Source organism: Paramisgurnus dabryanus, chromosome 8 (assembly GCF_030506205.2).
Source record: "Paramisgurnus dabryanus chromosome 8, PD_genome_1.1, whole genome shotgun sequence".
NCBI lineage: Eukaryota > Metazoa > Chordata > Actinopteri > Cypriniformes > Cobitidae > Paramisgurnus > Paramisgurnus dabryanus.
This window is the reverse complement of record NC_133344.1, coordinates 26535282-26553221: the sequence shown is the minus strand read 5'-3', so window position 1 is coordinate 26553221 and position 17940 is coordinate 26535282. Positions and strand designations below refer to the sequence as shown.

Sequence of the window (17940 nt, the reverse complement as noted above, 5' to 3'; positions counted from 1 at the left end):
TGCACAGCCTACGCCAGGGCTATTAAAATTTTACCCTGGAGGGCCGGAGCACTGCATAGTTTAGCTCCAACCCTAATCAAACTTAACCACCTGTGATTGTCTAGTAATCATGAATACCTTGATTAGCTTGCTCAGGTGTGTTTGATCAGGGTTGGAGCTAAACTATGCAGTGCTCCGGCCCTCCAGGTTAAGATTTGAATAGCCCTGGCCTATACATAGCTTACGGTGTACAACCTATGCACGACTTTAACTTGGACTTTAGTAGGACGAAATGACTTAAAAAGGTAGTTCAGTCTGGACGACATTTAAGAATATATACTAGTCAACTTTTGAAGTGGATCAAAAACTTTCATCCAAGTTGTTTTAAGACAAGAACGGATATTGGGTATTGGTTTTAAGACAACTTTTAGGAAAGGTTTTGATCCACTTCAAATGTTGACTTGTATAAATTAATTGACTGAATTAATCTGAATTTGGCAAAAGGCTGAGGAATCAAGGGGCTCGGCTGTCATACCAGACAGTTAAGATGCATCCTTTGACATGTTTCCCCCAGCCTCATGGTAACCAACATTTTTATATGCTATACATAATGAAAGGAGGTGTCAGAGGTCTGCCTGAAATACGTTTGAATTCTATTCGGTCACTCAAGCTCTAGTTGTCTGTTCTGGCTAGAGGGGATACAGATATGGCTACATTCTGCACAATGTGGGTGTAGGGTTAGGTTTGGTTTTAGGATTAGGATGAAAACAGGTAGGGCTCATTCTGTGAGATTTCACAAGATTTTGGCCATAGCTGTATCCCTTCTAGTAATTGTCTTGAGTAAAATGAACAACCTAACATGCAGTGCATTTAATTTAATTCTATACATTATCAGTTTATCTCTATTTATTTTATTTTATATCTTTCATTGTAGAATTGTAATATCACTTCATTAATCATAAATGCTTTGTGATTTGATCAGGTTATTAGGCTTAGACATTGAGATGTTGACAAAAAACAGATTACAGAGATTTATTGAAGTTAGGACCCATGGGGTTGGGGCTGTTTGAGATGTGGTAGACCAAAAATCCCCCAAAACAAAACAATTTAATACTTTCATGTAGTAGCACTTTATTGTTGCTTAGAATAAAAACAAACAAACTAAACACATAAAATATAATTTTAGTTTCAACTTAAACTTCATCTAAGGAGGCAATGAGCTGCATTATTCACATGGAAAGGAGTACTCGGTCTCTGACTGATCACCTGAAGAAAACAGAAAAAATATCACAGAAAAAATATACTACATTACACTTTCAAATGAATTAAATGTTGTGTGTCAGTGAGCAATGCATCACATTTTAATACACACAAAACTAGCATCTAATCTTACTTGTTTGGTAATAATCATAGACTTTGATCACAGCTGGCTTGAGGTTCTTGACTGGAAGAATCTGTTTTAATTGTATCTCATAATTCAAAGGGAGATTTTTTGGAACCTGCAGGAGGATCAACAAAAGAAGACAAACTCTCAGTCATTGGCATTAAAGCTAAAACATTTATGGATAAATTATATTAATAATTACAAAATACGAATGTGTTAATCTCTCACCCCCTTCAAATATACAAGGACATGATCATCTTTAGTATCCACCCGCTCCACAAATGGTGCAAACATCTGTGAGGGAAATTTATTCAAGTAATTAAAGTTATTGTCAAGAATTTCTAAAGTTATTGTGTTACTGTACTTAACTATGAAAATGCAGAAACATCAGAGTTCAAAAAACAAGTTTGTGATTCATCACTTTTTAAACTTAAACCCACCAATGATGTGTCAGCTGTGAATCCTGATAAGAGCTTAATATCCACAATAACCATGTTAGTAGTTTCCTCTGGACCATTATATCTGCAAAATAAATAAATAACTCAAGGGGTTGGTTTCTTGAATACCTCAAATAATAACAACAAATAAAATTTAGGAAAAAAGTGAGCAATTTGAAATTAGTAAAACTAACACATCAGAGTTTCTATCATTCATTATGTTTCTGTCTTCACATTTCTCTATAGAATTATATTTTTTATAGGTGTAACAATAGAAATATGTAATTTCACTTCATATTGTCTGTTTGCTGTTATGAAAAAGTTATTTGGGTATTATTAATGAAATATTTATAGGTCAAATACAGACCAGTTTGAGCTAATTTTGCAATAATTTCTAAGAGAAATTAGCTATTCAGATGTGTCTGAGAGACAACTAAAGCCATAATCATGTCTATTGTTACTCAGATGTGTTCATACTTGACTGTAAAGTTCAAATTGTTTGGTTGTGCAAAAGATTTTTTGCAATCAGCCTCAAGCGTAGCTTCAACGGTCAATGTTTTATCTTCACTGGGAGTGGGAATGTTGTAAAACAGAGCCATCTGAGAGAAAGAAATAAAGAATCAATACAAACACAAACTAATTCATAAATCATCACACATACAGTTTGTTAAACCACAGAGATATGCCAAGTGTTTTTATTAATGCTAAGATATACAAGGAGTTTCTGACCTGCACAGACACACAGGTCGAGCCTTTCACTTCAATACTGTATTTGCCAGGAACATTGGTCAGTTTCTTCTCCTGATACAGTAACTTGTTGTCCTGATTCACATCAAAGTTGTGAGAGTCTCCTGCTGACTGAACCGTCACTGTACTGAAACCATCAGAGCTGAAGACTTTGGTGGCGTACAAAGACAAAGCCTGAAGAGCCACAACTGTGTCCTGATAACATCAAAACATGGAAATGCATTCTGGGTAATAAAATAAACAGATGTTCACTAAGATTACTTCATTTTCATTAGTATGATTAACCTGTGTAGATGAGAATCCTCCATAGGCGTTCTGCTGCTTGACAAGCCAGCTGACGATCCTGTTAGCATAACCCAGCTCAACTGTAGTGACTGAATCTGAAGTGAGAACAGCTAGCAGAACATATGAGCTGATCTCCACTGACAGAGAACCAGAATCATCAACAGATCCTGACTGAGACCAGTGAAGCTGAGACCCTTTAGGATCAAAGACATGTGAATAAATGACAGATAAAACAACATATATTGTTGACATTCAAGAATACACGAATGTCTTTACCTTCTGAAATGGCAAGATTTTCCAGTTCCTTTAAAAGCTGCTGCCTGGTGTCCGTGTCATTTGCCAGACTGAAAGTGTAGGCAAGCAGCGCAGTGCTGTAAGTGTTTTTAAGATGCCCAATGATGGACCTCAAACAGGACAAACCTTGAGCGACCACAGGATCCTGAAACACAAACAGATAAACAGCAGATGTGAGTGTCATTCATCTAATAGTTTATACTATGATCTCTGTTGATGTACTTACTGTGACTGGAGTTTCCAGTTCAAGTAATGATGCGGTGATGTAAGCAGTCATGGTTATATTATCATTTACTCCACCCTGTAGAGACACAGAAGCAAATAAAGCGACATACTGTAGTAAATTTATCATGAAAATCTTTAATCACGTACCTTCATTCTGTTGTTGAACAAACTTCCTTGTTGAATAAAACAACCATCTGTACTGCGCCTACTTATTAACCAATCCTTTGCACTTTTAATAACATCTGGATCAATGTATATGTACTTCTGTGCTTTGCCAAAAGACCTCAGGACAAAAGATGTCAACCTGGCGGTTTGGATATTGGAGATTTATCAGTTTTTAATCAAAAGTCTTGATCACGCCAAAGTGAAAGTGAAAATTAAAATGAAATATTCACCATGTATTCTCTTCACCATTGCCGAATGTACTGTATCCACCACTGTCATGTCTGTAGTTCAGCTGTCTCTGATATCCTGTTTAGTTTGACAGTGATTGAACAGTGATTTTTTTCTTACACAACATTTTGATGCAAGCATGAATTAAATCCATGATTTCTTTTTTCTTACCACTCTTCAGGAAGCCTGTGGCTCTCTCTCTGATGGCTGAAGTGAGTTGCTTTGTGTTTTCCAGATACTGTAAAATGTAAATATTGGGAGACAGAACAGCAATGTTTTGTTCTCCACAGCCGTACGGCATTCGTAATAATCCATGAAGATTCTGCAGTGCACGACCCAATATGTCTCCTACAACAGAAATTTAAAAAATTTACATTGTGTCATTAAATTTAAAATACAAATGTATCGTCTCATTTCTGTTTGTGTATCTACAGTAAATGTTACCAATGACTGAAACTGAAGATCTTGCTGATCCCTCTATCACATCTTTAGGAAGCGTCAGATCCAGCTCTTCTGAAAGACTGTTACCTATGAAAAAGAAAAATGAAAACATGTCAATGATCAGCACATTATGATTGTACACAATAAACATGAGTCTATCACAACAGTTTTTATATTTTAACTTTTATCACAAGCATTAAACGTTAACAAACCCTTTGGACACAGTAACCAGCTGTGAGTCTCTGTCTTTTCAGTCCCTTCAGCCTACAGCAGAAAATAATATAACAGATTTATGATTAAAATCATATCATAAAAATATAAGCAATATTAGGATGACATAAGAAACATCTGTGTTATGTGTGAGATCTGTTGGCGGTGAGCTCACCTGTACAAGGAGACTTCGAGTAACTATGTCAATGCGTCCTCTCTCTGGCACGCTGACAATCTCATTGTCACACACAGTCTGTGACTGCTCTGCCTCTGCACTCACTGTTATATTCAACACTCCTACAAAACAAACAACTCATAATCATCTCCACTGATGAAATACTTACAAAAACACAAGACATTGATTCAGATTAAACAAACTGACCAAGAACAGAAGGAGTGAGAATCCATTTAAAGGTTTTTCTTCCATTAGCACACAGACAGGATGAATACTGGTCATCATCAGAGGAGGCTTTAAGAGTGAAGTCTGAAGATGGAGCTGGAGTTACTTTAACCTGTCCATGAAAGATGGAGGATTACTTCAGATTTGATATGACAGAAATATGAGAAGATGTTCACAGAAATCTCACCATGATACATTTGGACAGATAGTTGAAGACGGTGGCCTTCAGTTCAAAGATCTCCCCACGGATGATGGAGTAAGGCAGAGAAAGCTCCAGGAAGAAGGGCTGGAAAACTGTCAGCTGAGCAGGAGCCAAACCCAAACCTTTGGAGGACAGACAGAAGGCATCCGTCTCCCAGGTGGTGATGGTGTCAGGAACTTTGACAGGAACCTGTGTTGATCCAGAGTCCCTGTGGTGGAATCACTACAATATTTGAACTTTGCAAGGTAATTTTTGCAGTATAAATTTCATATGCAAGTAGTCTTTATCTTATGTGATGCTATTGTGATAACACATGGGTGGGGAACTCTGGTCCTGGAGGGTCACTGCCCTGCAGAGTTTACTTCCAACCGTAATTAAACACACCTGAAAAATCTAATTCAAGTCTTCAGGATAACTTGGAAATGAAATTCAGGTGTATTTGGTTAGGGTTGGAACTAAACTCTGCAGGACAGTGGCCCTCCACGACCCAGGGTTCCCCACTCCTGAGATAACAAATGCCGAAAGTTATGACACAGTTTGAACATGACATTAACTTTATAATTATTTTATAATAAATAACTATTAAATCACTATGCCGAAGGATACAATAACTGCTACTGTAAGGCAGCTTCACTAACCCAACTTCAGAAAGTTGCCAAATCCATGTTTCTGGAAAGACGCTCCGTACTGTTACTTGAGGACCTCCAAAACTACCACCTAGTCGAGCTATGGTATAGTCATACATCACTGAAAGGAGAAGAAGTATTTTTTAAAAAGGAGTTTTCATCATTGTAAGAGCGATATTCCATATTGTGTTTTGTAAATAAGTCAGTTGCTGTGTGTTATATTTATTTGGTTTATATTTGTTCTAACTGCCCATGTTCAGTATGTAATTTTTGGTAGCTCACTTAAAAAGAGTTGTTGACGCACATGCTATACGTGCTTATGATTAGTGGAAGATCACAATCTTTTGACAGTTTCATTATTTTTATGATTTAGCATATTTAAGTATAGTATCAATTCAAATAAGTTGTTGAGAAAACATCGTTGGACAAGATTATGCTGTATTTGAAAAACGTGATAACCTAATTTGACAGACTTTGATATAGCCTACAGTACATATAAACACTAAAGAACTGCTTGCTTTTAAAGATGCTTGCCATATGATAAAAATGCTATCATATTGTAGCCTGGTTAGCCAGACCTACATCAAGATGTAAGGTCTGGCAACTCTTCACACAAACGGCTCAATGCAAGGGGCGGGATATAAGGTTGTCCCTCAAAATGCCTCTGCACGCAATAGGATAGCGCTATGACGGATCAGAGCAACGAAGAAGGTGACGTAGTTACCGTAACCAGTCGGCAAAACTCCAAACACATCTTTCTTGCTTAAAAAGGACTTCAGTAGGGTTTATTTGCTCTTCTCTCAAAGAAAAACATAAGTCTAAGTCCTCCAGAGTCGTTGCAGCTCTGTCGTCATCATGTTAAGCCCGCCCCACAGACGCTACACACGATGTGATTGGCCTGACCAAATTTTGGTTTTTGGACCGGTTAAGTGTATTGTGAGTGCCTAGACTAAACCCTGGCAGCAAATATATTTTGCGGCCGCTAGGGTGCGTCTAGATTTCTAGGCTAATCATATAGATGTTAAGGCTTAAAACTGGCTACCGGTAAATCTGTCTTTTCTTTTAATTGAAACTTTTTAGTAAAGAATTCATTCGTACATATATTACAATAAAAACAAATATTTACTTGGATTGTGTCTGTGAAAAGTCACGCCCTTGTATATAAGACACCGAGGTTCTCGCACAGCCAAATTTGTTGCCATTTTTAATCCCACTTTCTGTCAAACAGCAAAAATAAAGCAAATGAATAGTTACATTATGCATATCTTTAATAATCACTACCTAGTTTTATAAATCATTTCATTTAATGTATGCCTGTATGTAAAAAACTATTTAATATTATGCAGAAAAGAAAATCATCATCAACTTTGTTACCTTTAAGGATTCATAGGCGTGATCTATTCCCACAGCTCGACGGGATCTAACATGCAAACATGGTTGCTCATCTTCAGCCTGGTATGGATATTCTGACACTGAATGCACTGGCAAAAGGTTAAAAATCTGTAAAAGGATGAATCATAAGTCTTCCTTATAAAAAATATAGGTAACGCTTTAGATTACAGCCCGGAAAGTACTGGGTAAGTACAGGGAATTTACAGCGTATGTTTCTGTAATTATAGTTTACTTATGAAGTACGTACGTGTAATTATAAGGGAACAATTTATAATATTTGGGGAATAAAAGGGTAACAACCAGGAAAAATACAAATAATATATGCAGTAAAGTACTGCGTTAGTACAGCGAATTTACAGCATACATTTCTGTAATTATAGTGTACTTATAAAGTACATACGTGTAATTTTAAGGGAACAATTTATAATATTTTCGGAACAAAGGGGTAACAAGTGCCACTTTAATTTACAGCCCGCAGATGTTGTATTTACTCTTTAACTACGTGAAACAAGGGGGTAACAAGTGCCACTTTAATTTACAGCCCACAGATGTTGTATTTACTCTTTAACTACGTGAAACAAGGGGGTAACAAGTGCCACTTTAATTTACAGCCCGCAGATGTTGTATTTACTCTTTAACTACGTGAAACAAGGGGGTAACAAGTGCCACTTTAATTTACAGCCCGCAGATGTTGTATTTACTCTGTAACTACGTGAAACAAGGGGGTAACAAGTGCCACTTTAATTTACAGCCCACAGATGTTGTATTTACTCTTTAACTACGTGAAACAAGGGGGTAACAAGTGCCACTTTAATTTACAGCCCGCAGATGTTGTATTTACTCTTTAACTACGTGAAACAAGGGGGTAACAAGTGCCACTTTAATTTACAGCCCGCAGATGTTGTATTTACTCTGTAACTACGTGAAACAAGGGGGTAACAAGTGCCACTTTAATTTACAGCCCACAGATGTTGTATTTACTCTGTAACTACGTGAAACAAGGGGGTAACAAGTGCCACTTTAATTTACAGCCCGCAGATGTTGTATTTACTCTGTAACGACGTGAAACAAGGGGGTAACAAGTGCCACTTTAATTTACAGCCCGCAGATGTTGTATTTACTCTGTAACTACGTGAAACAAGGGGTTAACAAGTGCCACTTTAATCTACAGCCCACAGATTCTGTACTTACTCCTACTACGTGAAACAAGGGGGTAAAATTTTTTGACTTAGACTGTAACAACACAAAACAATGGTATATTTACACAGTAACTACAGAAAATACACTCTTAGAAAGGATGTGTTAATTTTTTACACATCTTTGTGTGTTAAGTTTTTAAAACATTATGTGTAATTTTAACACATTATGTGTCATTTTGTGTTAAAATATCACACAAGTTGTGTTAAAAGTAACACAAAATGTGTTGTTTCCATAATAACACAGAGATGGGTGGATTCTGGGACAACGCATTTAGTGTGTTGTCCCAGAATCAACACTAATGTGTTGTTTTTAACACATCCGTTCTAAGAGTGTAGTTCTAGTTTTGCTTGCTTTGTTTTCACCATAGTTGCCTTGCCTATTTTTAATTTTGCTTGATGACCCAACAAATTCCTGTACTCTTTTTCTTTCTTAAGGTAAGTAACCTTTATTGAATATTCTAAATAAATTGTATTGTATAGCATAAACACATTAACTGAATTTAAAGTTTTGTTGTTTAGTAATCTAAAATACTTACAGCATATATTATTTGTATTTTTCCTGGATGTTACCCCTTTGTTCCCCAAATATTATAAATTGTTCCCTTATAATTACATGTACGTACTTCATAAGTTTACTATAATTACAGAAACATACGCTGTAAATTCGCTGTATTTATGCAGTACTTTCCGGGCTGTAATCTAAAGCGTTACCAAAATATAAGACATCTATCTACAGTGAGTATGGATGAGATTTAGTGAGACCTTATCAGCATCCAGACGTTTTCCTGGTTCCAAGATGTGAACACTTTTATCTACAGCACTGAGAGCACACAGTGAACCAGGCTGAGCCGACAGCTGTATTGTGTTTGCTTCACCTGGAACTGCTGTAGCAGGAGAAAACTGAAGAGACACCTGAGACAACAACACAACAGGAAGATCATACAGTAAGAAATAGGATTCATCATTTCACTCTTAAAAAATCTACATATATTCTATAATCACAGTCGTAATGATATAGAGCTATATCACACAATATAACTTCTTTCTTCCACCATCCACTCGAAGCTCAGAATGACAGGTAACATTTCGGCCATTTGTTTTTTCATGTTAGAACTGGGTTAATTTCAAACAGTGTGCACCCTTTCAAGGAAGGGGACGCGTGCAAACAGATGCTCCAGGTAAAAAGAAAATTATTGTTTTGATTGCTCTATTAGCCAAGTGTATTTTAATCGGCCACACTATGAGACACAATGACGGCAACTTCCTCCAAAGTTTACACACCCAAACCTTTGAAGGTAATTTTGCTTTGTTGGAAGCTTTCTCCAGTCACAGATAGAGCGACCATACAGCAAGTGCCTCAAAAAGGAAATAATTACAGGAAATCCTAAGTTATATTTTGAAATTGCTGCATTGTTTCACACCTTGTTATTGAAACACTTTTCAGTGTTGAAGTTTTTATTCACAGCAACTACATTGTCACTGGGCAGAACACAGTATGCAAGTATCTGCACTACTGGAGTCAGATCTGCTTTAACAGACAGTTTGAATGACACTGTGCCATTCGCTGCTCCATTAGAAGTCTTCACTTCAACCTTCTCATATCCATGATGAACTATCACACCTCTGGACAAGACCTGAGACAAACACACGACACACTGTTAACAAACTGACCAGTTAATACTGTCAAACAGATCTCTATGAAACGCTACACTGATAATGAACATGTAGTATTGATACTCACCATGTAGACGATGTCAGTGTTGAAGTTATTAATGGCTTCTCCAATGAAATGATAATTAATGGTTACTGGAAGCTCAGCATCACACTTTAAGGGTTCCTTAAGATTGTCTATAGTCAGTTCACTAAATGATGGGGTATATGGGATATATGAGGGTTTTGGGGTGGGGGGCTGGAAAATTGAAACTCTTTCTTGATCTGTTGAGATGTAAGGCTTGCCATAGGTATTTAAATGAAATCCTGGATATACGCTTGCCTGGACAACAATAAACGAGAAATTACAACCATGCAAATCCAAGTCAATACTTTAAACAACAGAAAACTGGATTAGGACAAACTATCATACCATCAGATTAAGATCACTTTTAGGCAGACTAGATGTATTAAGTGAGAATGCTGCCAGTCCATTGTCATCTGTAGTGAGATTAAAGAGCAGATTTGGGGACCAGTGCTCCCCCTTAAAGAGATAAACGTCTTTGTTTGATATTGGTGTTCCTTTGAAATCTGTAACCTTGATCTGTTAAAAAATAAGCAGGAGTTAAGATCTGTGCATTTATTGATAAGTGTAAAAAATACAAACTTACTTTTCCTATTATGACTGATCCGTGTTTATATGTCTTTGGTAGGTCTGTAATTGCCAAATGTCCAATTTCATAAGTGAGGGATACAGTTTCTGATTTTGTCATGGTGGTCTCTGTTAAATACAGATGGTTACTGTGCATCTTACATGATATTGAATCGCAATTTATTTTAACAATACAAATAAAGATGATCAGTATATTGCAAAAGCGTGAATTCATGTCTACAGTCACAGCTCACCTGTTCCTTCTTCTGTTACTTTCACATCAACATTAAGATGATTGTACAGTTGATTGTTTATTGTAATGTTGCTGAAGGCCGACACATTAAAAGAATGAATGGCACAGCCTGTCTCCTTTATCTAATGGTAATGAAAGACACAAACAGAATAAAGTGACTACTAAATACAGGTCACATGAATCTTCTTGTACTGCATACTCACAAACCTCAACGGTTTCAGTGAAACAGATTATATTGTTTTCACTGTAGTAACGTGAAGGATTACGACACACGTTTATCCATGATTTTCCAGGAACAGGCTGCCCATAAGTGTATCTGTGAAAACGTGCAAGTGAATGATAGATAAAAAAATTAAATTTCAGAAATATTATGTGAAATATAAATATTATGTGAAACTCACTTTCCACAAACTTCAATTTTCATTTCCTCATCAGCCACGTTCACACTATCTGGTGCTTTTATAGTAACTTCAAACTTCGGCAAAACTGAGAGGGCAAAAATTAAATGAAGTCTGATTATTATGACTATTTATAAACTTTGTCTCAAGCAAACAATTGCACATTGTTTGTAGCTATAACTTACCATATTTTTTCACCTGAAAATAAGATGTTATCTGTCTTTCACCAATGTGAGCCCTCAGTCTGTACGTGCCCTGACGCGCTTCAGGGTTTAAGTCATAAGAACGCTGCAATATCCATCGTGTTGAGGAAATATTGGTCCACTGACCGATCCTGTTATTTTGACTGTCCTGTTTAATACCAAAGACAAAATACAGAGGTTATAGACAGTTACATAATCTTTACTATTACTGAAGAAATCTCTAACAGTTTTATCACAAAACTTGCAAATACAAAATATTAAGTTTTGGTGAATTATTCTGTTCTCTAAAATGGGGCAATAGGTAAACCCTTCGATGTAACCTATCAAAACTATATGCCAACACCCCTGTTAAGTCTTCACAGGGTTAAGTTGTGTCTGTCGTGAATGACTGTACAGGAGGTTTTGTATTCTTACCTCAAGCACCACTGTACTGTACTGTAAACAAAAGAGCAAATGATAATTAAATCGCTTGTAAATGTCAAAATTATTCAAAACTATTGCACAAAATTTCTGTTTTCTTTACAAGAAAAAATAAAAAGTAAAAGAACAAAATCTCAAACCTGTTGTTCAAGGGGTACAAAATTTGTATCCATGGTAACAGCTCTGAAATGTACTAAAAAAATATGTAAATAAGTTAAAAACATGTTTTATTGTGATAAATGTTGTTTTTCACATATGGATAGTAGTAACTCATTGTTGCATAAGAACTGTTAAACCTTTACAAAGATTTCAAATGATGTATTTGTGTAATTTGTCCATTTAATACACATTTATTTGACTTTCTCTAAAATTGAATTTATTGGTAACACTTTATTTTACGGTGTCTTTGTTACACATGTTACATGTAATTATTATAGTATTAATAACAGTTAATTATGCATAATTACATGCAACTAATCCTAAACCAAACCCTAATCCTAACCCCAACCCTACAGTAAGTACATGTTGTTGATGATTATTACTTAGTACTTAAATATAGAATTACAATGTAACAGTGTTGCCTTAAAATAAAGTGTAACCAATTTATTTTATAAAATATGCGGTATTACATACATGTTTGAATGTGCAAGTTTCCCCAAAACAATGGTCCAAAGAACAGACCCTGTATCATTATCTCCAGTCATACTTATATCTACACAATCCCAGACTCCCATGATCATCACAGGTTTTTACATTTGGCATTCTTGATCAATGGAAAAGCAATATAAGTGTTACATCTAATGGCTTATGCATAGTAACTCATACCTTGTGACTTCTGCATTTAAACCATCCAAGTGAGTATAAATAGACACACACACAGAGAGCAGTGGACAGCTAGCAATACAGCACCAGGGGAGGAACTGGGCATTTGACCTGCTAGTCTTGGGAAATAAACCGGGAACCTTCATGCCCGATTCTCTAACCCCCAGACCAGGGGCGGATCTACCGGGGTGGCACGGGGTGGCAGTTGCCACCCTAAATAAAAGCATTGCCACCCCATATGCCACCCCAGCGCTGGTATCCTAATATATCTAATATATACCCGAGTAGGCTCTTTTAACCAGAAAGGCAATGGAGTTTTTCTCTGCGTGTGTTTAGGGGTGGGAGACACATATCTGACGATGATTGGTGTGTGTGTCTTAGAGGGGGTGGGACAACCACATAGCTGATGAGGATTGGCTTAATTTCCATCGTTAGCCAACCAGAGGCAGCAGAGTTCATACAAGCACGAACAGTCAGTCCCAGCAGAAAGTCTTTTACAGTATAAAAAAAGTCTGTGCAGTCTTGCCAACTTGTTGACTTTGTCGCTACATTAAGAAACTTTTTAGACCCCTTTAGCGACTTTATTAAAAAAGCGACACGGACAAATCTAGCGATCTTTTCTGGCGTGGCTGGAGACTTTTGGAAACTGCCGTGAAAGGATGCATCGCCCCATCCAAGGCACTCACATGCAGCTCGGTTCTCGCGCTGCAGTCCATCCCTTCCGAGTCGCACAAACCCGCAACAACAGAGCGATGACAAGTACAACGTTCTCAAAACAAAGCGGACCCAAGCACAAAGTATAAAAAGCACAAACGTTACTTTTTCATCGTTGCGGTGAAAGGCAAGAATGTTTATGAACGTGCAACTTATGCCCATGAAGAAAGAGTCTCTTCATGTCTGTAGTGAATAATTCTGATCTAATGAAGCACCTCACATCATCACATGCTGCCAAAACATTAGTGGTTTCTCTTTAGTGTCTTAAAGTGATTAAGTTGAGCATCTCATCAGCAAATCAGAGTACTGAATACGGTCATATTTTTAAGATAAATGTTGCTTCAGGATAAAATACAAAAATTAAACTGTGATTGTTTAATATTGCCTGAGGAAACGGTAGTTGCTTGGTAGTTATAACTGAACTGCAGGTTTGTGTAAGCAGTAAATATCTTTTAAGCAGTTCTTTCTAGCCCGTCATGTCTTGTTAGCTACTGCAGCAATCAAAATATTCCATACGTGCATATGAAATCACTGATATAGTCTAATGTTTTTATTTGTCTTCATTAAGGAGACAAAACTATTCAGTGTTGTGTATGTTTAGAAAGCTTGAAAGAACTTAATGTTGCATTTTCCAGGATACTATGAAAAGAAAGGCTGATATCCATTTTTTTAACCAAAAAGAATAGACAAATCAAATACTATGGGAGTGGAAGGTACAAATAAAACAGAAAATATGTTGGGGAAGGGAGAGGAGTAGATGAAGTCATGAAAGAAAGAAACATAGAAATGGATGGTGAAGAGCTAAAAGAAGTGAAAAAACAGAAACAATCCATCATGAAGTGAGTGAAAGGATTAAAGAAGAGGGTTATAAGAGAAAGAGATGTGTGCCTTTCAAATATGTTTTACATTATTATAAACTAGGCAAACAGTCAGTGTTTTTAGATAATGGTAAGATGTATGTATTAACTCAGTATTAAGACAAAGGGTGCTACATTAGAGATGCTAAATGTAGCTGCTTGGATACTTATAGGAACATTTGTTGTTGCATTTTTTTATGTTATAAAAATTTGAGGTCCAGTGTATACACCGAATATAGTTTATACAGTATATAATTTCTTGTATCCACGACAACCATACAAGGATGCTTACTTCATTGCCACCCCTCCTAGTTCTCATCCCACCCCCTTGCCACCCCAAAAATAATTTTCTAGATCCGCCCCTGCAGACCACTGCCCAGCTTTTATCATTTGAAATTTAGGATACAGTGTGAAGCTCAATACTGTATGTTAGTTAATTATTTAACAACTGCAAATGGCCAAAAAGTTTTGTGAAATGTGGTACGTCCCAATGGTGGAAATGGCCAAGATTCAAAATGAGGACTCTATTTGGGGACATTTGATTTTCTAAAACCCTATTCAAACTCCCACTTTATTTACATGTGTGAAATAGTATGAAATTTGACCTGTCAATATTGAACTGCTGTACAAACCTAACATACAACTGCTCTGCTGTGTTAATCTACTAGTTTTAACCTTTGAAACATCTCACCGGTTTGTCCTGGATTATAGATGGGTTTATCAGTCTGGATAAAGGTCAAATGATTGTAATGTCTAAACATAACTTTTCTCTCTTCAGTCATCTTGAAAGACTCCCCTTTAATTTCAGCCTTTATTTTCTGCACTGATTCTCCTTCCACCAATGGAGCCTGATGAGAAATAATCACAAACACATCATTAACAAAAATTAAATAAGATGATAATACATCAAACATACGTTATGATCTTGTTTATTATCATGCATGTTTATTATTAAACATGCTTTGATGTCAAACCTTGAAGTTGAAGCAGCGATGAAACTCTTCATCTGTTTTCTCCTGCAGTAATAATGTGATCTGGTCATCCTTCACTAGATGAACGGTCATTACAAGACTTTCATTGGGCTTCAGGAGACTTGCACACAGTTTAGCTTCGGATCCTGACTGGATCAATGCAGGAAATGTCACCATGAAAGAGCTGTCGAGAGATGATACATTTAATATTATATTCTGTCATGTGCATTTGAAAAAGATTTAATAAATTATACACATTTAAGAAATACTAAAAAAATTTAATGCAACCCATCACAGTCAGTTTGTCTGCAGTAGTTTCAGATATTTATTTATTGTCATGCATTTAAAAATGTGACAGACAGCAATAAAACAGAACAACTATGGAATAAAAACAAACACAGTGATCATTAATAGTGACTTACGGCTCTGTTTGTCCATTTATAGAAATGAAGAGAAAAGAGAGCAGCAGGAGTCCTTTCCAAAAACAACCAGCAGTAAGAGCCATGATGACAGAATGATGATCGATCATCCAGCTCGTTTAGTGAATTTGGACTGTGCCTTTTATTTTATAGGGACTCTTTTGCTATAGGAGGTCCTTCAAAAACATCTGTATTGAACATCTGATTAATCATTCAACTATGCAGTTTATTCAGTTTGACAACGTATGCTAAATTACCTTAATGATTAAAGTTAATTTGGGAATTTAACCAACAATTTGTAATATTACACACGTTTAAACAGTAACTATAATAAAATAAAGAATATACAGCAATATACAGCTATAAAGTGCATAACACTCCAATATAACCAACGCTACCATTATTTAAAAGATGTGAAAATGATTTTAATTCATTATGATTTAGTCCAGAGGTGAGCAAACACTTTTATCTGGCATGCAAAGCAGTGTATAATCATATTAAACAGTGTAGGTTTTTGTTCCAGAATGACTCATTTGATGTGATACCACCAACGTCTAAAATTCTACTTCCTGCTTCGCTACTGTTCGGACGCTTTTACTTGCGCTCTGTGCTTTGCGCTTTTGCTTTTTCGCTTTTATCTTTTGATTTAACTACCAGCAGTTCAGCACAGTGCTCAAACTAAACAATTGGGCACTCACACTAAAACTACAAATTCCTGGAACTATATTGATATTTGGAACATTCAACAACTTGGGGAATTTGTCAAAGCGGTCTACCAGTCTGCTATTGCCGGCAGCTGACAATCCTAAAACAGGACAACACAGCTGCCCACACTCAAACAGAAGAAAAGAAGAAAGAATGCCTTCTTCTGGATCTAAATCCACCTGCTGCTCAAATTGCCACAGACTTTTACAAAAGATTGCAGTTCTCGAAACAAAGTTACTTGTGGCGCTGCCGACCCTGCCAGAACATACAGCGGAGCTTCATCGTGGTCCTTCTCAACATAAAGCTGGTGAGTCCTGTGAACCTAATGTTTTTAAACAGGTCATAGTGAGCTCAGATAAACCTAAAGAAATTGAGGACACAAACCGATGGCATAAACAGGGTGCGAGACCCAAAAGTGCTCAAGACATTAGACTGTCACGAGTGTCACAAATTGCTGCATTAGCATCATCTACCCCAGATATGGGTACAACTCGAGTAGCCAATATTGGTATTCTACCACCCCCTGTACGGCTTGAAAATAGATTTGAAGCACTAATGAGTTTGGGTGAAGAATCCCCAAATGTTAATGGACACAGATCACGTCAGCCAGTAGCTTACAGAGCTAACAGACGCTCAACATCATATAGGCAGCGGCGCTCCGCTCAGACAGCAGCCGAGCCAAACACGCTGATAGTGGGTGACAATATTATCAGAAACTTTGAAAGCAAGGCTACCCGTACATACTGTTTTCCTCGGGCAACGGTTTCTGATGTTAACAAGGAACTTTGCAACATTCTGATGAAACATAAGTCTGTCAGTCGGATTGTCATACATGTGGGAAAGAATGATATTCGAAAAGAGCAGTCTGAGCTCCTTAAGGGGGATTTCAATGAACTTTTTGAAACACTTACAAGACTGAAAGTTCAATTTTTCATCAGTGGACCTCTTCCAGCCCGAGGAACAAATATATTTTCTCGTCTACTAAGCTTAAATTCATGGCTGCAAAAAACCTGCACCATGAGAGGACTGAATTACATTGACAATTTCAATATCTTCTGGAGTCAAAGGCAACTTTTTAACACAGATGGTATCCACCCAAACAAACTAGGTGCTAGGTTGCTTAAAGACAATATCTTTTTCTCCATGCATCATCCATCAGCTGAGTGTGCCAGTCCACTAATGAACAGCGGAAATGACCACAGGATTTTACACCAGCACCTGGATGGACATTCAGATGACAAGGATAAAACTCTGCAGTCACAACTACTGTTCACAGACACAGCTCAGACTGAGCCCTGCCCACAGACCTCGCTACAGCTGGATTGTGAATCAACACCCAAGGACGTTTCTGTTGATAATGACCAGAGGAATGATAACACTCCCTCCCAGCTTTCAGGAACACCAGAATCACAGCTGATGTCGTCACACTCTCTCTCCCTCTCTCCAACATCACCACTTCTGGGCTTTTCAGAGAAAATGGAGAAACTGGTATCTGCTGGAACAAAGCTCTCCCACTCTATTGCTGCGAATCCCCAAATATCAACCAAGAAACGGCGGGCTCCTCAACCACCAAAGCCTTCGGGCCCAGCCCGCCCTCCCCCTCCATCTCAGAGAGCACTCCGACCTCTGCCTCAACGTCAGGGATCACACCAGCCCTCATCT

At 37.2% G+C, this 17940-nt stretch overlaps 1 protein-coding gene across 2 annotated transcripts; it reads right to left on the bottom strand.

Moving 5' to 3' along the window:
• Positions 1-997: 997 nt before the first annotated feature.
• Positions 998-15734, bottom strand: LOC141279800 (alpha-2-macroglobulin-like). 2 transcript variants are annotated; one of them, XM_065281256.1, is made up of 34 exons: positions 15577-15734; positions 15158-15338; positions 14875-15031; positions 11931-11983; positions 11785-11805; positions 11353-11518; positions 11171-11255; positions 10977-11085; positions 10771-10891; positions 10536-10645; positions 10298-10468; positions 9956-10207; positions 9636-9848; positions 8977-9126; positions 6998-7123; positions 6750-6840; positions 5636-5744; positions 4983-5205; positions 4778-4907; positions 4571-4692; positions 4398-4449; positions 4189-4272; positions 3916-4092; positions 3747-3822; positions 3499-3655; positions 3353-3427; positions 3109-3271; positions 2833-3026; positions 2530-2742; positions 2278-2399; positions 1804-1885; positions 1592-1657; positions 1373-1478; positions 998-1245 (listed from the first exon to the last, which is right to left on the bottom strand). In XM_065281256.1, exons 1-34 carry the CDS (start codon positions 15681-15683, stop codon positions 1205-1207), a joined length of 4305 nt encoding a protein of 1434 aa, XP_065137328.1. In that variant the 5' UTR covers positions 15684-15734; the 3' UTR covers positions 998-1204. The 2 variants fall into 2 exon arrangements, with proteins under 2 accessions (XP_065137328.1, XP_065137335.1); XM_065281263.1 differs by lacking the exon at positions 9636-9848.
• Positions 15735-17940: the final 2206 nt, after the last annotated feature.